The sequence below is a fragment of the Pangasianodon hypophthalmus genome, chromosome 5 (genome assembly GCF_027358585.1).
Source record: "Pangasianodon hypophthalmus isolate fPanHyp1 chromosome 5, fPanHyp1.pri, whole genome shotgun sequence".
NCBI classification, from domain to species: Eukaryota; Metazoa; Chordata; class Actinopteri; order Siluriformes; family Pangasiidae; genus Pangasianodon; species Pangasianodon hypophthalmus.
The window spans coordinates 22,392,708-22,416,438 of record NC_069714.1 but is presented as its reverse complement, the minus strand read 5'-3'; the positions used below and the strand labels follow the sequence as shown (position 1 = coordinate 22,416,438).

At 41.7% G+C, this 23,731-nt stretch overlaps 1 protein-coding gene across 6 annotated transcripts in view; it reads left to right on the top strand.

Moving 5' to 3' along the window:
• hdac4 (histone deacetylase 4) overlaps nucleotides 1-22,893 on the top strand; it is a 170,276-nt gene extending 147,383 nt beyond the window's left edge. For all 6 annotated transcript variants that reach the window (XM_034304207.2, XM_034304205.2, XM_053234270.1 and 3 more), the window contains 5 exons: nucleotides 9,854-9,972; nucleotides 11,520-11,653; nucleotides 18,368-18,452; nucleotides 18,583-18,724; nucleotides 18,809-22,893. In XM_034304207.2, the coding sequence (XP_034160098.2) occupies nucleotides 9,854-9,972; nucleotides 11,520-11,653; nucleotides 18,368-18,452; nucleotides 18,583-18,724; nucleotides 18,809-18,848 (520 nt within the window). In that variant the 3' untranslated portion in view covers nucleotides 18,849-22,893. The remainder of the gene's footprint in view (nucleotides 1-9,853; nucleotides 9,973-11,519; nucleotides 11,654-18,367; nucleotides 18,453-18,582; nucleotides 18,725-18,808) is intronic.
• Nucleotides 22,894-23,731: the final 838 nt, after the last annotated feature.

Genomic DNA, 23,731 nt, shown 5'->3' with positions numbered 1-23,731 from the left:
TCATTGTTATTCCTTTGAGCGCTCATGTCACTGCGAGCCTGCCAGTACTCTGAGTGTTTATTTAAGCCATGCGTGGTTCAGGTTTAGAGAGCGTCCTGCTGATAGACGGAAAGCCCTGCAACTAGTGCACTACTGGAAGATACAAGTAGACATTACCTTAAACTTATTTAAGGTACAATTTGTTTCCTCTTGTACTGTGCGTAAGCTTGAGGTCCCTGAGCTGTCTCATGCCTGCTACTCTGACGCAAAGAGAATATTGAAAGCAGCAGTATCCACAGTTAAGATTTCCAAGTAGTGAGTAACTCACTGTATGCTTGACTTATAAGGAAGGTAAAATGGATAATGTGTTGCACAACTGCATGTAAAAAATAAATAAACGTCACAGAACTGCTGCACTGATTTCATCTTGAAGAAGCAGCTGAAGAAATTGTGCATGTTGCCTACAACTTTCACATGGATTTTCAGCATGTAAGAGTGAATAAAAGAAAGTTGGAGAAGAAAGCTTCCAAAACAATGTCTTGTAACAATTTGTTTAAGCACCACCCCTCTTTTGGCCAGTCTCTTTTATCTGTGTACGGGGCCTGATGCGAGTCTTTGAGGATGTGCCAGTAGGTCTGAGCCCCATTAGCTCCGGTGTCTGGGACTATTAATAACCCTCTCCCCCCAGAACGCCAGCACACGGCCTATTTCAGACCTCTGCTTTGAAGAGGTCAGTCCACAACGAGCACGTTCACTCTGATCCTGCAGGTAGACAAGCGGCGTGACAAACAGCCCACAGCATGTCTGCGATGAACCTGGATGATCCGTGTTCATCCCTTTCTTCACCTCCATCTCAGCACGCCAATCAGCCTTTGGTCCTGTCTTCCAGTCTCGCGGGCACTGTAAATCTCCCTGCAGCGCATCACTGATAAACAGCACAGTTTCGGTCCGGCCTAAGCTCCGCACGCAGGGTCTAAGTGATGCCAGCTGCTTCACACACTGCATCACCCGGTACTTTCTTCACTGTGGCCAGACGTGTAGCTTCCCACAGCACACTTCTTACATGGAGTGGTCCTGCGCACACGTTATTCAGTCTGTTTATAACGTGTCCTGCTGGCATTTATCTCACTTTCGCTTGCACAGCAAAAGTTTCACAGAAATGCATTCCGTTAGTGTTACAAATGCCGGATCTGCCTTTTGTTACTTTTAGCAGTTTATTTTCTGCACATGTGGATGTCTCACTGACTCCATATTTACCATGATAAAAGTAGGTAAGCCTAGCACACATACAGTAATTGTTATGTATTCTACACAATCCTTTTAGTTAAAAATGTTTGTAGTACCATTGAATTTGCTATTCTGATTGATCAGAAGGTGTTGATTCATTTTCTATAACACCAATTCATAAAATAGAGCCGTCTGCATTTCTGATATGCTGAATTTTTGAGACGTATATTTAGAATTTTTGGAAGGAGTCTCCAGTGACAGCACTTTAACAGTCAGAGGTGAAGCTGTAACTTTAAGTTTTCCAACATGGGAGAGTCTTCATGACAGAGGAATTTGTGGTTTGTGGTTTCTCAATAGCATGACAAGCTGCTTTTTTGTCTTATTAATTTCAAGAGAGATAAAAGCTATAAATGGTAACAGGAACTAACTTGTTTCACAGATGTTCCACAATAATAAGTGTAACTATAAAGGGATCAAAAGTATGATATGTCATTATTTAATAAATAAGGCTCATAGTAGGCTAAGTGTTGAAACAATCGTCTAACATTGAAAAGTAGGAAAAGGTGGAAAAAATATTGTCCTTCTTTCACGTAGCAGAATTTCTTTCACAATAGTGTTTTCCCAATTCCCACCTGCACAAGCTACTTGACCACCCGCTTCCTCCTGCAACCTTTCATCTTATTGCATAGAGTTCCACATGTCCCACTGGAGTCTGGCAGTAATGCAGACCTCTACACTGAAGAGCTGAAGCAAACAGCTGATGTATGATATGTGGACTCTGTGCAGCTAGCAGCATTATTCTGTGATCCTAAGGGAATACTGAGTGTCATTGGCTGAGGAATATGAGGGATAACGTGTTGAAGTGTGAGTCAGGGTTAGTCACTGGAGACCCAGTCTGCTGGAGCAGCAGTGTGTGGTACTGTGGTGTATGACTCTCAGAAGCACACTTTACTGAGCTGCTGGATGATTCAGTCCAAGTCCTTCCTGCCAGCCGCCACTCTGAACCTGGCACATAGCCCCATACAGTCAGACCATTCATACTGATCATGGTACCCACAGCACTGCAGTCTGGCCTGCTCTCCTCTTTGTCTCTCCCTGCTTCATTTCTCTTCTCTGCTCCTCTGCTCTCTATTGCTCTGTCTTCTCTCATTGGACAGTACAGTTGTACAATGAAAAACATAACAATTATGCAGTTTGTGGAAACTTGACCATCATACCCCTATGTGCTTGTTGAACAGCCCATTCCAGATTTAGTCCCCTTTTCTCTTATAATAACCTCCACTCTTCTGGGAAGGCTTTCCTCTAGATTATGGAGCATGGCCGTGGAGATTTGTGCTCATTCAGCCAAAAGAACGTTAGTGAGGTGCCTGGGGTACAGTTGGTGTTCCACTTCATCCCAAAGGTGTTCAGTGGGGTTGAGGTCAGGACTCTGTGCAGGCCTCTCGAGTTCCTCCACACCAACCTTGGCAGACCATGGCTTCGTGGACATGGGGTACAAGGTCATGCTGGAACAAGGTTGTGCTCCCTTAGTTCCAGTGAAGGGAAGCTGTAAAGCTACAGCATACAAAGCATATATGGCATCCTATACAGTTGTGTGCATCTAGCTTTTTGGCAACATTTTGGGGAAGAACCACATATGGGTGTGATGGTCAGGTGTCCACAGTTTTTTGTCCATATAGTATACATGTGTTTTCTGAGTTTTAATATGTAATATTACAACAACACCTTCAATGTATTTCTTTTACCAAGGGTGTCAATGTCACATGTCGTCAGTTTAGTACTGGAAAGCTTTGTTGAATTGAACTGTACCCTATTGGAAAAGTAAATATGCTTATGCACTGACAGGTCTCTCCCTCCCTTTTGGCACTTTCTAACAATCTTCTGCTATTCTTAATCCATATACTTCTGGTTTGAAATGATACAATTTTAAGACATCTTGTAAATCCATCTAGGCGAAATGTAAATAAATACAAATTGTAAATGTAATTGCTGGCTATAGGCTATAGTTGGCTTTGCACCCATGAAACAGAAATAATCAGAGGATACTAGTTGATGCTAGTGGGAAGAAATGGTGGAGGTCTTCAACTTTTTACAAAACTGTGGGAAATGTCTAAAGTATTATGACCATGTTGTGTAATAACTACTGTGGTCAAATTTTTTTGTACAGTGATGCATTTGAACTTGATTTTTTTTTTCACTTCTCAATGTGCTAATTATGCAGAGCAATTAGTGGAATTTCATCTAAAGTAATTTATATAGGTTTGTCTAAATGAGCTGAGCAAACTTACTGAACATTTACCTAACTTATTACCCAGGGCGTCACAAATCTCCTCCAACCCAGAAATAAGACTTATCTTCAGTCAGAAATCTGAAACATATATGTGCAACTGACATAAGTCAATTTCCCATCCAGGGTGTATTCCCATCTCATGCCCAGTGTTCCCGGTATAAGCCCCGTGACCCTGACCAGGATAAAGCAGTACTGAAAATGAATGAATGAAAAAGGTTCACAGTTTCCTGCACAAAACTGCTCTACTTGTCCAGGACAGAGGAGTTTATTAATAGAAACTTATTTTTTATACATTGCTCAGTTTGATGTTCTCCTTTTTGCTAATGCACGCAATCCACCACATGAAGGACTTGGCAATTATCTGATGCATTAAATCCATGTTTGGCAATTTTTGAGTTCCAACCCGTTGAAGGGACCGTCCGCCTGCCAAACTCTTCCTTGCTTGCTCTCTCTTTTTCTCTCCTACTCTCTCTCACTCTTTCTCACTACCCTGCTGCTCACATCATTCACACAGCACTGCGCCCTTCTCTGAACACTGATTTATCTCTCCCTTAAGACTGGAGAGGGAGAGCCCAACAGTCCATATATCTTTCCTTTTGTCTCTCACTTCCTGCTCTCTTTCACTGTCCTTGCCTTCTCTCTCTTTCCATCAACTACCATCAGTTTTTAATTCAGTGCTCTCTCTATCTCTCTCTCTCACACACACTCGCTCACTCTCTCTCCCTGCTTGGTAAATACTGCATTATTGCAGTAATGATAAAGTCTGAATGGAAAAATCTGTATCCCACTAAACAGATGAGAGGAACAGATAAATAAAGGCTGCTCTGGTGTAAACAACCAACATCTTTCTCTCTTTCTGTCTTCCTCCCACTGTCTCCCTTTCTCTGCATTTTCTTTATTTGCCTCTGAGCTGCGTTTTGTGGGCTATGTGAGACAATGCGTGCCTTGCGGGCAGCACCTTCTTATTTAGCTACACTCAGTGCCACGTTGCATTTACAGGGGATCAAGCTTGAGATGAAGAAAGAGGGAGAAAAAAGATAAGAAAATTGGCTCTAATGAAAACCAGAAGCCAAGGCATTCTCGCCATGAACTTGGAAAAGGAGAGGAGAATTGAAGTTAATTCAAACCAGCTCTCTGCAATGCCAGATGACAAGGCTTTGAAGTGTTTTCCCCCTTCTTTTCCTTTTAGGTCTTTCTTGACTTTTTTTGTATAGGGGAGAGATTGGAAAAGCCTTTGAGCCTGACAGATAGCCCTGGATAGTATTAACCCTTTGTTGGTCCTGGTGGTTTTACAAGTGGGCCCCATTGTTTCCTCTAACCACTACTGGCCTCCCTCTTTTTGGAAATTAGACAGAATTGTAAGGATGAATCATGTTTTGACAGCATGTGGTCCCCTGTCCCACTTCCACTTCTCACAATTTGTCTCAGTGCATTGCAGGAGAATCTGTAGAGGCCTTTGCTAATTAGCACTCATAAATCTTTGCCAGCCATCTCTCATGATCCTGATGTCTTCTGCAGTGGATCAGCTGCTGTTTGGGTCTTTCATTGCAAGCATTTTCCTCTGCAAGACCTTTTAGTGATGATAATTGGAGGTGGATTTAGAACATTTATTTTTGGTGGAGCGGATGAGGGCTTAATGAGAAGGACCTTGGCGCATTTCTTGTCAATGCCATGTCAAGAAGACCTTCTCTGATTCCAAAATGTGTGCGTTTGAAAGAGTGTCTGTTTGGATCATTTACAAATTGCCCTGATCTCTATTTGGTGTAGCATCATCATATCCTGTAGATACAAAACCTTCTGTTCTCTTCCAACAAGTTGCTTCTGCCAAGCCATTTTCCAGCTCTGCATGCTACACTCCTCTGACCCTTTCAAATGCACTGCCACTATCCATAAAAGAGAAGAAGCAGAAAGACTATTTTACTCTCCAATGGCTATTTGGGCTCTAGGAGTTGATTGATGATCCATTAGAACTTGTCCCAGCCATCATAACCGTCCATGCCTAGAAACTGGTCCCAACTGTTTTTCAAAAGGTTTTCTAGATGGGTTTGGCTCTGGCATCCTTCCAGTAGCCAATCATTTGTACACATGGACCTTTAGCCCACTATATTGGTTTCTACTTTGATTTTTCCTCATTAGTGAGTATAGTTATTTTCATCAGTGAAGGCTTCACCATAGTTCACCAGAACACACTGATTGGTCTAGACTTAAAATCAGGAAACGTCTTATCAGGCTAGGTGACTAGTCATTTCCCAAATATATCTTTCTTGGTAAAAGAGTCAAAGGGGGAGGCACATTACCCCAATGATTTAGGGGAGCAGAGGGAAAATTTCACATGACTTTCAGGATAAATGTTGAGAAAGTATATTGATAGCAATTGTTTTATGACTAAGATGGGGATACTGTCATCTTTAGAGTAAAGGGCTTTGAGGTTTTCTGATAAGCTCTTGGGAAAGAGAGGAAAGCCCATGTGCTGTAAATGCATGTTCCTTTGGCCCTGGGAAAGCCACTGAGAGCAGCACAGTCTGTTTCTTTAGCACTACTGTCAGGGTACTGGCCTGCAATAACCACTAAACACAGTGGGATACTGACAGTTGCCATTAATCCTGGCTCAGAAATGAGCTGGAAAAATTCCAAAGAGAATTGTCTTTTTATTTCTTGGTTCACACTTCTCAGTTATTGAAAAAGATGGTTTCAAGCTTTTCAGCATTAAATCAAAGAGTACAATAACGCTAATCAAGAAAAATACAATATAGCAACTTTCCAAGTTCCTATTTCTATCCTTAAATAGTATTTTCTAATGCTGCATTATGTATTTAAAAATATTTAAAGCAGCGCTCTGCCCACTAGTTTCTGGTAGCGAACATTTATGGAACTTTTAAGATTTAGCAAGGACCCTGACTGTGTGGTGGTTGAAGGATGAAGGAATATGTTCTAGGCTGATGAGGGGGTCTGGGTGAATGCTTAGTGATTATTAATGCTGCTCTCTTTGACTTTACACGGCATGCTTTCTCTTTATGAGCCTACTCTTCAAGAGGTGAGCTTAACAAAAAACCTGGTGGGATCTACACAGATACCACTTCAGCTGTGTACGTGTCTTTGCAATTTGATCACACATAAGGTTAGACAGACTATAGGATGCTTGGTAGTTTAGTAAGAAGTATTCTCAGAGCATATTCCACTGAGGGTCCTGACAGGCTGCTTTCAAGGATGTCATACCCAAGCCTGCTTTTTTACTCCTGTGGAAAATCACACAGGTCTGAAAGACAAGGGCAAAGCATGGAGAAGAGGGTTAAAAAAAGGTGTTTGGGATCTGTGAAGTGTGAGAGGCCCATGGGTTCTGTGAGGGTCACAGCCTGCTTTGATTTATAGTCATTACATATCTGTGTGGTCCAGACGATAAGCCGTCCCCTTTCTGTTCGGTTCAGTTTTGCTTAGAATCAGGAGTAAAGCAACAAGCTGAGTAAAAGTCCGCGGACAGTTAGCCTAGACCCAAGACTCCCGCTCCGTGGGTCATAAATCTCAGTATTCCCAATATAATTAGAGGAGCTCTTTTCTTCTTCCCAGATCAGACAGTGCATGATTCATACTTGCGCTTTAATGCAGAATTTCCACACTCGTCACCAAGAGATCATGGCTGTGGCTTATGGCAGAACACTGCAAGTTTTGGTGGGGGTCCATCGAGGGAATGTGATGATGTGAACATTTTTGATGGGTGCATGGCGCTAGCGCGTCTAACTGAGAACATCAAAGTGAGGCAGCGGGCTCGGTACCCACCCCACTGCTGGCGCTCCAAGTCTCGACTCCAGGTTTGTGGCAGCCATCGGCATGCCTGTGGCCTGCATGTAAAGCATCAAAGCTTTTGTGCATCGTGCTCCAGACACAGGAGAAACACAGCCAGACTTTGCTGCAGCTGCATAAGCGAAGCATAGCGTCAGCAAGTGTCACCTGTGGCAGAAAGTCTGTCTGAGGCTGCAATGAGATGAAGACAGAGACTTCTTTCCTGCTAACGAATACATTTTCCTTAGTTCTAGAGCTGTCTAAAATATTGACCCAAGACCATCAGTGGCCAGTCAACACTTTTTCCAAGCGGCGTTGTGAGACTGAATTTTTTATGTGTAGCCACAAAACAAGCCAAAACATGCAATGACGAGAGTCACTGTTGACTGTGAAAATATTATTAAGTATTTTCAGCTTGGAGGACTATGATGTTCTTACCAACACTTCTGAAAACCACTATACTCACCATATTCTTTGGTGTACCCACTGGCGGCATCTCACCCACTCTTCCCTCGTTTTCATCAGTCCACCTTAGTACCATCAATATACAAAATGGTGCAACCTGGTGGAGCCATAATAACTCCAGGATCACTAAATTCAGGTTTGAGATGTGAATGATATTGGGCTGTGTGCTTCAATTACAAATTATGCTAAGTGCAGAATGGAATCTAAAGCATGAGGCTTGACTGGACCTCAGCCATCTTAGGAGCCAGATCTCCAGCACCAAGCCCATGCATCCAAGTACCATGTTCCAGGTCAGCAAAGTACAGCTCCCAACAGCTGCTCCAAAATCTGTGTGGTGTTAGCCATTGCTGCTAATGGATCACACTCACATTTACGTCTGAGGCATGGCTATAGCTACAGCAGCCAAGCTACTTGAACCAAATCAAATAAACTACCTACGTGACATGACCCCAAGCTGCACTAACAAGAACTGTGTTACATGTACTTAAACATCTTTGACAGTTATGGAACAGGATTGTGTTCCCCAATACAAAAATAAAGCCAAGATTTGACGTCAACTTTTAGCCAAATCAGAATGAGGTAGATAGGTTGTTGTAGGATACGTAATGTTTTAAGAATACACTGAAGACCATGACGGGTATTTACAGACTGACTTCAGCTGCGGTACTTGCGGACAGGTTTCAGCTGTGCAAGACCTACCCACATCTAAAGAAAAGCAACACAAAGCCAGCCTATAATCTGCCTACACCTACACTGCAGCGGCAAGCTATGCTCCAACCAGATCCTCAGAGAGAGCTCTGACTGCAGCCCCACCAAACCCCAGGCAGATCCAGTTCCTCTCCAGCTGCAGGCCAGTGAAATGCAGCATCGTAATGGCGCTTAATATAGCCTCACAGCTGGCTGTGCTTCAGGGACACTGGAACCGGCCAGCCAGAGGTTATAGTCATAAGCTCAGTCATAATATCCTCCTGCCCAGGCAATACACATATCTCATGCTGGCGTGTGCTCTGATATTCCTTACCCAATGATAACATTCACTATGCTTTATGGCATGAGACTCAGACAGGGGAGCATACATTTGTTACCTTTTATTAAAGTTCTAGAGTGAGAGAGGACTGATGGGACTGTTTTAATGCCATATGCCGTGCTCAGTCACGCTGTCATCGGGTCAGCACTGCATGCTGGGCTAGTCGAGCCGAGGAGCTGTGTGCATTGCAATGACTGGGCTAGGAATCACAGCCTCACCACAAAATGGGCCATTAAACCCACAGTCCTTCTATAAATCACACATTGATGTTGAGCATGCAACTTGAAATCAGTGTAAGTTGTTCCCCCCCTCCTTCAGAGCATATTTGTATGTATGCTACATGCCAAAAGTATGGAAGCTGTCTAGAGATCTTCTAGAAATTAGAGTGAATGGTAGAAATTAGTCAATGGGCCAAAGTATCTACGGTTCCACGGTTGATACAAACTACATGGTTAACTTATATGTTTGTATTTGTGCAATAACTGGTGCAGATCTATGAAGAATAAAGCAGGCATCATATTCAGCCACCTTGCAGTAAAGAGAGAAGCTCTCTCAAATCCATGCAACAAATTGAAGAAGGTCTGGTTGGGAGATATGGTGCGATTTCAGTGAATTTGCTTAATTTGTACATGACTCCAGTAGTTTTTCATTTTTTTCAAATTTCAGTCAAATGGGGGGTTTAAATAATCATTTTGTATTGCATTTGTTTATGAGAGCTTGAGAGAGCTTCTCTGTGTACTGCAGGGTGGTTGAATGTTTCCTGTTTTACCATTGTCATAATTTTTTTTTTTTTTTTTTTTTTTTTTTTTTTTTTTTTTTTTTTTAAATCTCATGGTACACTGGTATGTTTAGGCTAAAATCATCAGGTTTTACCCCTGCTTCTAACAATAGTTTTAGCAGTGTTACTGTACCTATTGATACCTGGTTTTACTATTAACTCTTGATGCAGACATTAGGTATTAGTTTATTATTTCTGAGTTAGTGTTCAGAGTTTTGTGTAAAGGGTTTCTGCATCTAACTGTATTCTTGGCATTGATGTTTTATAAAGAATAGTGGGATGATCATGTCTGTCTTTATCTTCTTTGCAGAACAATAGTGATGCCTATTGCTAATGAGTTTGCGCCTGATGTGGTCCTGGTTTCGTCAGGGTTCGATGCTGTGGAGGGCCACCCGCCACCACTGGGGGGATACAAACTCACAGCTAAGTGTGAGTGGCCAAGTACCCTTCACCCTGACACATTTGCACTGCAGCACACACCAGCACACAGTCTTTGCTCTCCTCCCACACACCAGGCTTTCACGCAACATAAAACAATGAGTCATTAATATACAAGTCTCTCTCTGTCCCTCTGTCTCTCTGTGTCCCTCTCTTGTCTTTTTTCCTCACTATCCATGTTTGTATCAACTCCTTTCTTTTTTGAGGCCTGACTGTGTGGCCTGAGAGAGAAGAGGAAAAACACATGCTGCTTAGCAGAATGTAAAGATTTATTTTACTTGTCTAACTGTTATTCCAGTTTTTGTAGATTTCATCATGGCGCACATACAAAGCGACCTTTTTCCACTTGGACATACTGAAATATGTAGTACATCCAACAGTCTCACTACCCTTAGCTAAGTATTCTACCTCAGTAAAATATTTTAATCTCATTCCTAGTTTAAGCTTAAAATATAGGAAAACATGTAACATGTACCTTTTATCTTATTACAAATCCATCCTTATATGTTCAACCCTCCTTTGTAGATTACAGCAACTCCAAAAATGACCTCATGCCATTCCTTATGCAAGTGGTTTAATGCATGCGTAGTAAAGAATAAACACTGATTTGTTTTTGAGTGGAACCTTTGTTCAAATTTTAGCCTGCGTTTGCACCAGCTGATAAAGTCCACTTTTAATCTGATTGTGATGCAGAATGGTCTCATATCAGCCCAACAGCCTGTGACAAGACCCATTTTCCTCCACACACACACACACACACACACACACACACCTCTGTAGAGCCATATACACACACACACACACACACACACTTATCTGGACCTCTCTGGAACCATACACATTCACGTTTATCCAGATATCTGGTGAACACATAAACATGCACATTCACGTATGCAATCACACATACACTTAACCATACTTTGATTTGGATCTGACCAGAGGACTGTGCATACAGATGCGCGTTTAGTGGCTCTGAACTACACGCACACATTTTCTCCAGACAGTGTCCACTCAGTGGCCTCTAATAAATAACTAATGTATTTTGTGTGTAGTGCTCTATCAGTGAATTAAATCTTTAGTGCATTTTGTCTGTACACACTGGTCCTAATTCATATTACCGTGTTGTCAAGGCCTATCACACAATAGTACATCTCCTCCCTTTTTATATCACTGTCTTTTTTTCTTTCCTAAGTGCTGCAAGGGAATGTAGCAAAATATTTGGACCTTAAACTGGCTTCTCAGAGAAGTCTGAATCGGTTAGAACAGGATGCATATAGTCAAAGATCAAAAGCAGCCTGGAGCTGAAAACCTGAGCCACATTTATTAAAATTAAACCTGCCTTTTATTATATGTTTAGGCCCACTAAATCCTGGGTGCCTTCTTTACAGAAGAAAAAATATGATGTAATACCCTTCTTTTCCTCCTTCTCTTTCTTTCCCTCTTTGCTTCGTCCTTGGCTCCTTTGATGGAGGGCCAAGTGGCAAAGCTCTTGGGTAAGCTCTAAACACCACTCACACTTCCTTTCTCATTCTCTGCAGGTTTTGGCTACCTGACCAAGCAGCTGATGGGCCTGGCCGGCGGCCGCCTGGTGCTCGCCCTTGAGGGGGGTCACGACCTCACTGCCATCTGTGATGCGTCTGAATCATGTGTTTCTGCTTTGCTAGGAAACGAGGTAAGAACATACTGTAGAGCTCCACAAAAAATAGGGTCAGGGATTGTAGTGCAGTAAAGGAGTATAGATGGTCCTTCAGTCTAACAGAGAATATGAACTTGATTACAGGGCATGTAAAGTCTTCAACAATTAATGTTTTCCATTCTGAGCACTTTTTTATCGTTGTGAATAAAACGTCTGCCAGGATTTGTAACCACAGCGTAGCCTGGCACCAGAGACGGTGTAGTCTTATTTCCCTAGAAAGCATTGCATCACAGTATAATGTTACACTCTCTGAATATAGTGACCATTTAAGTGCTTATAAATGAAGCGGGTAGAAATAAATAAAAAAAATAAAATAAATAAAAAATTCATAGATAAAACTCAAGACAAGATATCTGTTGCAGTAACATAAAAATAAATGCCTTCAAGAACATGACCAGTTACTATGTACAGTTTGTTATGACATTAAAGTATGGATTTAACTCCTTTTATATCTAAAATTTAAGTATCATGTTTGCCAACTTTTACTTCTTAATTAACTAGCTTAGCATATTGACCAAACTGTTCATGCAATAAGAGATCTGATGATTTTACTATTATAATTCAACTCCATCAGATATTTTAATAGATCCAGTCTATCAAAAATACACAGATCAGCCATGACATTAAAACCACTGACAGGTGACGTGAATAACATTGTTTATCTCATTACTATGGCACCTGACAAGGGGTGGGATATATTAGGCAAGTGAACAGTCAGTTCTCAAAGTTTATGTGTTGGAAGCAGGAAAAATGGTCAAGCGTAAGGATCTGAGCAACTTTGACAAGGGCAAATTTGTGTTTGCTAGACGAATGGGTCAGATCATCTCCAAAACGGCAGGTCTTGTGGGGTGTTCCCGGTGTGCAGTGGCTAGTACCTACCAAAAGTGTTCCAAGGAAGGGCACCTGGTGAACCGGTGACAGGGTAATGACGCCCAGTCATTGATGCGCATGGGGAGCAAAGGCTAGCCGGTCTGTTCCAATCCCACAGAAGAGCTACTGTAGCACAGTTTGCTGAAAATATTAATGCTGGCTATGATAGAAAGGTGTCAGAACACACAGTGCATCGCAGCTGGCTGTGTATGGGACTGCGTAGCCACAGACCAGTTGGAGTGCCCATGCTGACCCCTGTCCAGTTCCTGCATCAGAACTGGACCACTGAGCAATGGAAGAAGATGGCCTGGTCTGATAAATTACATTTTCTTTTACATCATGTGGTCAGCCAGGTGCTTGCATTGCTTACCTAGGGAAGAGATGGCACCAGGATGCACTATGGAAAGAACGCACGCTGGGCAAGGATTTGAGGTATCTGCTGGTAACATCTTATACCACAGATACTAGATACCACAGCACACCTTCAGAGGTCTTGTGGAGTCAATGCCTCGACGGGACAGAGGTTTTTTGGCAGCACAGGGTAGACCTACACAATATTAGGCAAGCCATTTTAATGTTATGGCTGATTGGTGTATAGTGTTTGTTTTGTAGCCTTTTTTTTTTTCTTCTTCTTCTTTTTTTAGCATTAGCCATTTGGTCAAGATATTTTTGTATACAAATCAATCATCCTGCTCTCTTAAATTATTGTTTATACAGTGTTACTGTCCCATCCAGATTTTCTTTTTTCTGTCAATCATACATTTCCTCTCTCTGTTCTACAACCTCTCCTCGCTCATCTCATTTTTGCTGCACAGTGTAGGAGGAAGCTCCCACTGCAGAGGAATAACAAGAGTCAAGCTGAAAAATTGGAGGTTAATTGTGGAAGTGTGTTCCCTCTTGAACCAGCTGTTTTCTGTGATTCATGGCACACAAAGGATTACACTCAGTAAAATGCAGGTCTTACTTTTCTCTTAAGCTAATGGCTTGAGTTTTTGGCCACGATGGATCTGAGTTTTCCCCTGCATTGTAGACTCTGTATGCCATCACTGTCCGGGTTAAAAACTAAAGCACTGTTTAGAGCCATGTATATTCTATTGTGCAATGCTAGGTTTTGCACACAGTAAAGCTGCAAAAGGGTTCCTTCTTTGAAGGAAATGTATATAATTGACAGGACAGCTACAGATACAGCAACAGTGCTTGGGACATGAAGTAGGTCATGGGCACATCTTCATGGTGTTTACTTTAATTACTTGAAGAGAAAAGCTGCTAAAGCCATCTCCTCTGGCTCTGAGAGACCTTACAGAACAACTAATGGCATCCTGTCCACAAAGAAGAGAAATCTGAAATCAGCCTAGCTCAAACTCTTGGGCTCAGTTTGCAAGTTTTTAGAAGCAGGCTAAGATGAGCGTTGTAAACAGTGCATGGTGGATAAAATGCTGTCACTCCAGCACTTTTCTCTGTCGGGTAAGCTGACGACCTTGTTAGTTTTACTTTTGAGATGAGCTTGTAAATCTAGGCCTGGAGCTGTAATAACAGAGCTGTTTCCAGTCCACTGGATGAGGAGAGAAGTAAACAGGGCAATAAGACTGGCTGCTGAAGCTTGTAAAGAAATTGCTTGAGTGTAAACTGTATTAGCCCCACAGGTCACTGAAACCTAGAGAAGTGGAGGCTAGAGAATGGGAATAAAATTGGTTCACAGCGTAATATTAATCAATTTATCTGATTGGATCCCAGCTTAGAGATCAGCATCTCAAGTATGGCAACAACAGTGTAGGGGTCTGCAGGAGAGAGGAAACAAGGAGCAGGTGAAGAAAGATAGAAAGTGGAAGACAGAAAATGGAGACAGCAAGCGAGAGGAAAAGAGTGGGAGTCTTAAAAATAGAGCTACCACTGATCCAAAAAGCATCACTGCTGCTCTGTGGATATGTTTCAGACGTCTACAGTGATCATTCACTTTGGGGGTGTGTTGGGTGTAGAATGTCAGATCTTTGAGTATAGTTAAAGACATACCCCTGTTTTCTCTCTCTCTCTGTCTGCAGTCAAACAGTGTCCCTGTTCCACATCTGCAAGCTGTTAAGCTCACACTTTATGCAGATGGGGTCACTAACAGAGAGCGAGATACAGAGATGAAGTAATCAAAGGAAATTAGGAATCATTTGAAGTCTAACGGAAGCTGTCATCATAAAACAGCACCAGATATATTGAGAGATATTGCTGTTTAACTTTTAAAATATAATTGCATGGCTCCAAACTCTAAAATAACATCACTGCTGTGACATTAAGGACAATAACCTGCACAACATCTTAGTTCAACTCATCTCGGCTCATTAGCTGAGTCCAACTGTTTTGCCGCCATGCAAAATAACTACACGCATCACATGCCAAATTCAGACGCACATGATTAATAAGTAATACTGGTGTTTTTTGTGGCATCTGTTCATCAGAAATCTGGCAGGGGTTTTCTCAGTATCCGAACAAGTGAAAATCAGCCATACGTTTAATTTGATGACCTGAGCAACAAGAAACTCAGGATCCAAAACTCAGGGTTGAAATCCCCAAACTTGATAACAGATCAAATAAACAGAGAGTAAGGCCTGTAATCAGAATTTCAGGAAGCAAGTGTTTTATCACAGTCTTTACAAAGGCTTCAGTGTAATAGAGATGGAATGCTGGCCATTGATTCGTGATGAGGCTGATAGAACAAGAGAGGGAGTGTGTATGTGTGGGTACACACGCTCTAGAGTGTGTTGAATACTCTTATGGGAGCACAGCTGCTTCAGTTGGCCTGAGCCCTAAATTAACCCATCATACTCATACGGTTTCAAGCCCACACATTTTGATCATTCCTCCACTTTCCACCACTGCCTTCTCCTGTGTGACTGGTCATTATATCAAGCGTTTTACTCAGGTCCAGTGTGAGAAATATTCTGTTTTATTGGAAGGTAAAGCAGTAAAGATGAGGAGTCTCTGCTATAATGAGGATTGTGTTTCCTCTCCAAAAAAAAGTTCAGATTAGGAGAGAGAGCTGGCAATAAACCTTGCCACCACTGACCTGTTTTTTTTCCCCCACCTCAGCTCTTCAGTCACTAATCGAAAGCTTTTTCAGGTTAAATACCTCATGAATGATGCATGAGCTCTGATGTTAGTCAACTCTGAACTCATGACTAATTGGTGAATGTGCACTAACAGATGTTGCTCTCCAACTTGTGGTTCCTAGTAATTATTTGATAAACAACAACCTAATAGGCTAATTGTTACCAGTTACTGATGAGGTTATCCATGTGTTTACCCAGCAGTTACTGTAAACATGTATGTTTTTACCTCCAAGTCTTCGCACCACATTCTACACTGTGGAAATGAACACCAAGGTCACAAATAATTTCATACAGGGTCACTTTGTGAATTAAACATAATATACAGTAATCAGTTAGGGCAGACCTTGGAATGTTTCTCATAACAGAATAAGCGGCAATACCATGAAATGTACATAATTTATGTAATTCTTGAGTGGTCTCGAATGTTTATATCATACATTCTCTGAAATCTGTAAAGGTTGGTTCCTTGGAGCTTTGGGTTTGTACAGTATCTTCTTCCCAAATTGGCCTCTTGCTTGCACATTTGAAATCAGTGCCATGGGTTTAGATTGCTTTTGACAAGAGGATAGATTTGGTATTGTACTAGCAAAAGTGATTCTTTATCTCTGAAACTGTATGGGTCCTCTCACTTTTCTTGATGAGTTGTACCAACTCAAATAAACCCATTTCATGGGGACTGCCTTGCATTCCAAACCTGCCGAGCTGCTTGGAGAGTGCTGACAAGACCCATTAAAGTTTATAGCAATGCACCATGGTCGTCTTTTAAACTGATGGACAGACTGGCCCCAGTGGCCTGTGCCAGAGCAGGTGAGGGTTACACTCTCAGCAGGGTCTGGAGGAGGGATGGGAGAATGGGAGGAGTAGGTTAGGGTTAGTGGGTCGAGGCTGTGGTGAGGTGCAATGAGAGATTTCTGACAGACCGTGATGAGATTGGCTGAGACTGGCAGTGAGCTACAGGGAAGCTGCACAGCAGGGCATCATGAGTAGATGACCACCTGGCTTTACAAACACAGAGATGACGGATTACCTTACCACATGGGACTATGCATATGGGCACATACCATGCCTATTTGAGTGAAAGCAGAACCCTCTCCACACTGAAATGTCTGGTTACGGTGCATTCTTTAGAGGCACAGGTGCCAAACTCGAAAATGAGGGTGGGCACTCTTCTGATAGAGCTTGCAGTACTTATGCTTAATGCCAGTGGATCAACACTAAGATTTATTGTCTGGCGTGGGTGCTCTGTCGGCCAGCCACAGCCCTTGGGCTCCACTTCAGCGTCACATTTAACTCTGGCTTTCTTCATCTACAGTTGAAAGGTACTGAGCATGCATGGAAGCCGTCCACAAGTCAAGCACAAACACTTCTCCATTTAGTTCTTTTCCATTTGTTGATTATTGTTTGATTAGGAGAAACAGTGCTGTATTTGTTTGGGACTGAATCTCACTGTAATTCTAATTCTCACATTGTATATGGAAGGAGTGTTCCTAATCTCTCCTTTCTAGTCAGTGAAAAAACCACCCATTTTGTCAGTCTGCAGAAGGAAAGAGCATGTCTCTGTTTCCTTTCCTCCTTGGACACTGTAACATTAGCCTCTATCTACATTTTCATGCAGATGCTGCCTGTTGGTCAGACCTGTCTTCTTCCTTTACATTTTCACATTAAAAGGTTTTGGTCATTACAGCTTTCAAGGCATGAAAATGAATTGTTCCACATCAGTGATGGCTTATTGCCTCCTTGCCATTTGCTTTTGGCACTGGCCACACTTCCGCCCTTGGAGTTTGACAAGGAACAAAGCAAGTATTGTGGACTGTTATGTGTGCATTGCAGGGATTGTTATAAGTGACGTGTTGAGTGCATCTGTAAGTCTGAACTAGGATATAAACACCACAGTATTCTCCCAACTATATCACAGATTAATGCCAGCTAACCACCAACACTACAACACTGCAGATAACCCTGCAAAACAGACACCAGTCCTGCAGATAACCTTGCCAGACACCAGTCCTGCAGCTAATCCTGCCAAACAGATACCAGTCCTGCAAATAACATTGGCAAAAAGACACCAGCACTGCAGGTAACTCTGCTAAAGAGATGCCAGTCTTGCAGACAACCCTGCCAGACGAACACCTGTTTTGCAATTAACCATGCCAAAAGGATACCTGTCCTGCAGGTGACCTTGCCAAACAGACAAATGTCCTGCAACTAATCCTGTCAAACAGACACCAATCCTGCAGATAACCCTGTCAGGCAGAAAACTATCCTGCAGATAACCTTGTCAGATGGACAGTAATCCTGCCAGACAGACATCAGCACTGCAGATAACCCTGCAAAACACAGTTGCTGCCTCTGGGTGGAGAACAGTAAATTCTTTTAAAAAATTTGCTTTTCCTGAGATGCATAAAGCCACCACTTGTCAAAATGGGGTAAAATCCAATTCTACAGACAACCCTGCCAAGCCGTCACGAGCACTGCAGCTAACACCTGTAAAGGCTCAAATGTATGCCAGTGTGTCACCTAGCAGTTGTTTTGCCGGTTATAAGTTGATTAATTTGTTAATTAATATGGTGAGAAACACTGTAAAGACTGCATGTGTGTAAGGGTTGTTGATAAAAAGACAGATGAGTATGACTGTCCTTGTAGTGATATATTCCACTGAATGTAGAGCCATGAAAACTGTCAGTGTGACATGATGTTCTGAACTCTTTTCTGTACTTTTCTGTAGTTGGAACCACTACCTGAGAAGGTTCTTCAACAAAGGCCCAATCTCAACGCTGTGCGCTCCATGGAGAAGGTCGTGGAAGCCCATAGTAAGTGGACATCTTGCACTTATGCTCAATACCAAACCAAATTATTTGAATATTTCATTTCTAGACAGAACAGTCTCGCAGTATTTGATGATGATTCTAAGCATTGTCCTCTGATCCATGTCTGTTGAAGGTAAGTACTGGCGCTGTCTGCAGCGCAGTGTTTCGACGCTGGGCTACTCCCTGATTGAGGCTCAGAAGTGTGAGACAGAGGAGGCTGAGACTGTAACCGCCATGGCCTCATTGTCTGTAGCCACCAAGAACATGGGGAAAAGGTACGTTCTATTGTTGAACTGCAGTGGTTTTATGTATAAGTTGTGTATTCAGTGACAAATAATGGGTTTGTATATGTGTCACAGGTCTGAAGAGGAGCCAATGGAGGAAGAACCACCACTGTAGATGACAGGTGACCAACTTGACTGGGTGACCTCCTTGGCTCACAGCCTCTCACTGGTGTGTGACCTCACTCTGCTCTCTCTCCATATGTTTAATTTTGGCCGCTCCAGGCTCCATGGCACCGCCGCCTCCGAGTGCCTTTTCAGCACAGAAAGCAAAACAGACCGAAGACGTCTCCAAAAAAAATCCAAGCACACCAGTGTGGAAAACCTCCGCAGTTTAAGTCTCTGTCTAGAGCAGGGTGTGTCCAGGCCTCCCTTCTGCTCTGTCCGAACAGACGCCTGCTTTCAAACAGGATGTGGACTTGCATCTCACTGCTAGAAGCGAGAGCTGGTGCTTTAAAAAACAAACTCTTCTTTTCATGGCCACTAACGTCCGCATGGTTTCAACTGTGGACATTGTCATGGCTGTGTCCTCGTCTGGTTTTATTTCTTGTCTCTTTGGTTGTCTTATTTGGTTTGTCTTTTCTTGAGGAGGGAAAAGTGACTGGTGCTGTTTCATTCCGAATTGGGAAATTCTTTGAAAGTTACTTCTGGATGCTTTGCGAGATGGTTGAGAGGAGAGGCCGGAGACATGGGCAGGGTGGGAGAGAGGTAGAAAATTTAGAGGATGTGTGGACGAAGGCTGACGAAACAGCTTGTCTGAAACCCCTCTAACACACACAAGAGAGACACTGAGAGCTTGTGCCTTTTTTTACAGAGCTGGTGGATTTAATGATGATTTGAGAAGAACATTGCCTTAAACTAGTTCCATAAGGGGAAGGCCATCGGGTCCTTCCGCACCCTCCTCCATTTTTTTTTCCAGGAGTGGAATGGCTGGAGGCCCGAAGGACAAAAAGCCCTTTGCATGTTTACCAGGAATGTCCTGCAGACTTGTGCGTGTCTCACACACATTATCATCATTTTATTGGCAATTTATTTTCCTCTGCATTTTTTCGATACTTGCTTTGGACTTAACTTTTAAATAACCAAGAAGGTAGTTGCCAGCCATATCCAGGCAAACATTGTTGGAGCGGTTTTCAATTGATTTCTTGAGTACTTTTGAGAGCAAGTGCAGCCCAATGTAGCTACTTGTTCAAACTCTATGACCAAATCTATACATCCGTCTCCGTTAACTCGCATGCTCTGTTACTGAACACCATTCCCAGTAGACCAGTAGAGGAACACAAACTAAAAGCATGAGATCTAACCAGTAGTTAGTTCAGTGCCACTAACTGCAGGCATACATGATAGGACTGTTAACATGTTTATCTTCTTCTACAACTTTGTGGTTTATGAGAAAAGTTGAGTGATTGAACTATTTATATTTTTCATGTATTTCTCACAGCAGACAATAGACTTTTTATAGGTATGAATGTCACAGTGTTCATATTTGATTCAATTAATAGTGCTAGCTAATCACCGATAATAACCTTCTGTCCAGATGGCCAGTTTTCATTGGCATCTTTCAAATATGAGCAAAAGGGCTGGAAAACAATTTTAAAATATACCGTTGAGCCTTCAGATGTTCCAGCAGATAGATTCGGTGCTGGTGCCCAGCGTGATGTTTCTTGCAATCCTAGCAGCACTGCAGTGGACGTCCCTACAGATTTCACTACAGGCAGGTGCTACTGTCTGATTGAGTGTGTATATGTGTATGTGTGTGCAGGAGTGTAGGGGTGTGTGGGTGTGGGTGTGTGTGTGTGTGTGTGTGTGTGTGTGTGTGTGTGTGTGTGTGTGTGTGTGTGTGTGCGCGTGCGCTACACAATCCAGGAAGTAATTGGACCACCAGCCTTCACCCTGACAGTGATGCTAAAACCATGGAGATGGCTGTGACACTCCTCGCATGAGTCTCTGAGCTGATTGCATACTGTAGGTATGGAGCACCTGCATGGCAGCATATGTATGCATTTTAATGATCCATTTACCTGTGTATATATACAAGCATGCTCGTTGACGACTTCATTCACTTTGACACTGATTGAACACATCACACTGTGGACTGATGTAGATGGGCTAATTTGTTCGAAAACCCCAACTCATGTTCAGCCTCTTGGCAACTACCTTTGTCATTGTATGAATTTACGATTCTTTTTAATATTCTCATACACAAGATGGGAGAAGGGCATATTAACGAAGGAGACATGACTTGCAGTCACAGTTGTTCTTAAAGTCTTATTGGTATACAGCATGACTACTCCATTCTGCCAGTTTTGTCTGTTTTTTCAATTTTTTTTTTCCTTGTCATCTCAAATCTTTTTATACTTATTTTATTTTTATTTTTATTTTTTTTTTTTACATTTCTGATTATTGTTTCCCTGTTACACTCTGTACAGTTGACAATGTTGTTTTACATGCTTAGAGATCATAGTTCTTCTCTTATAGAGCAGCCTTTTACACACATGCTGGGGTTCTGGTTTTCTTTGGGAGGGTGAAATTGAGATTTTTACTTTGTATAATGATTCCAACAATTGTGTATTTACTATATGTTCTGTTTATAGTAGATTTATATATGAAAAAAAATGATCTATAGATATATATTATAAAAAAAATTACAATCATGTTTGAAAAAAAAAAAAATTGGAAGTGCAAGGTGATATGCTCATATATCTGCTCAGTGTACACTCTCTTCTCTCCTCCTGGCTGCCATTGGTTTAACACTGCACTGGTTCTGCATTTACAGTCTCATGGCACTTCATAATGCAGTGACTTTAATGCATAATATCTGCTGAAAACACAAGCTACAGTCTTGCTCAGTGAATGTTCTGGCAAGTTTGTCAATTTGACCAAATGAAATTTAGTTCTCTGTTTGATGCATCCAAATTCTCAGTGCAGCTGATTGTGTATTACGCAGCTGCTTGACTTAAAAGCACTTGAAGTAAGATTTACTTGTTATTGTTGTACTGTAGCATGATCACTTACAAAAATGCTGCAGTGTTTCTTAGTTTGTCATGCCTCAGTTCTTTTACTGAATGATTCGCACTAAAAACGTCATTGATTGAGAGTTTTGCTGAAGCTTTAATCAGTGTTCTTAATGAAGTAGCGGCTCTGATGGCTCACTTGACCAGAACTCACACATCACTTTGCAACAGCAGTCTGAACTATGGCAGCCATATTCTTTCTTTTTTTTTCTTTTTTTCCACCTCAGAAGGAATCTTTCTGTATCTGGTTTCTCTACCCAGCATCCGGATAAATAACAAAAAAAAAATAACACATTCCATTTATTTTCATTTTGTTCCCATTTATTTGACCATTTGTTATTCCTGCTAATTTGCCATTAAATCTGGGCCTAGCTTGTTTATTCAAAGGCCTGGGTAAATTTTGTATCGTTCTCTTTGCTCCACCTCTGCATGGTTTATGTGTCGGCATGCCTGTCTGTCCTTGTAACATATTTGCACAACCGATGAGCACTGTAGGACGAGACTTTTCCAGCATCGGAGAACGGCTTGGGACACAACTGCTTTCTTGGCTGTTCTGTGGTCAGGAAGCAGAAAGAACGATGCTTCTTGTGTCCAACATGTGCTTTTTACTTGTAAAAAATGGAATAGAGAAAGCTAAACAATTTCAAAACATTTGAATATTTTACAAAACAGAACTATCTAGCACTTGTGACATACAGACAACAGATTTTATTGTATTTATGTAGAACTTTGTTTTAGGTGAACTACACACTACATATTATGCCTGTGTGATTTTATATATATATATATATATATATATATATATATATATATATATATATATATATATATATATATATATATATATATATTCCCCACCCCTTGGATGTATTTTTGGGTTGAGCGGAGAGCATCTGGAGTCATCAAAGGGCTTTTTCCAGATGTTTGACAGGTATGTCATCCTCAGCCTGTACTTCCCTTTATAGCCAGTAATATATCTATGACCACTGTGGCTCGAGAGCAGTTCTAGGTTTACAGATGTAAGAAATGCATATTATTTTTATCACTTTGTTTTGATTTTGTTTCCATTGTTACAGAAGACATTTTCTTGGGACCTTTGCTCTAACATTTGTCTTTGACATCAACTATAAAGTATCTTGTTTTGGAAAACCACAATGTCTTGTTGTTTTATTGCACCAACCACGTTTGCTCAAGAATAATTTCTTGGAAAAGAAGCATGTACATACACATACACTCACCATCCACTTTATTAGGAACACCTGTATGCCTGCACATTCATTTAACCAGCCAATCATGTGGCAGCAGAACGCTACATAAAATCCTGCAGATACCGGTCAAGAGCTTCAGTTAATGTTCACATCAAACATCAGAATAGAGAAAAAGTGTGATTTCTGTGACTTTAACTGTGGCATGGTTGTTGGTATCAGATGGGCTGGTTTGAGTATTTCAGAAACTGCTGAGTTTCACACACAACACTCTCTAGAGTTTACACAGAATGGTGCGAAAAACAAAAAACATACTGTGTGCAGAGGGTCTGCGAGCTGCAACAACTTGCTGATGAGAGAGATCAGAGGAGAATGACCAGACTGCTCTGAGCTGACAGGAAGTCTATATTAACTCAAATAAGTACTCCTTACAACCATAGTGAGCAGAAAAGCATCTCAGGAAGCACAACACTTGAGGTGGATGGACTACAACAGTAGAAGACCACATTGGGTTCCACTCCTGTCAGCCAAGAACAGGAATCTGAGGCTACCATGGGCACAGAATGAAACTGGACAGTTGAAGAGTGGAAAAAGACCAGGTGATTTTTTTTTTTTTTTATTCTAATTTTCAAATGTCCATTTAATAAAATGTACAGGTGTTCCTAATAAAAGTGGACAGTGAGTGTATAATGTGCTTGAGGGCAGGAAATTTTCTTAAAAAATATACGTTAGTACATTCTAAGAAAATTTGCTAGCATTTTTTCTGTTAATTTGGCAAAAGC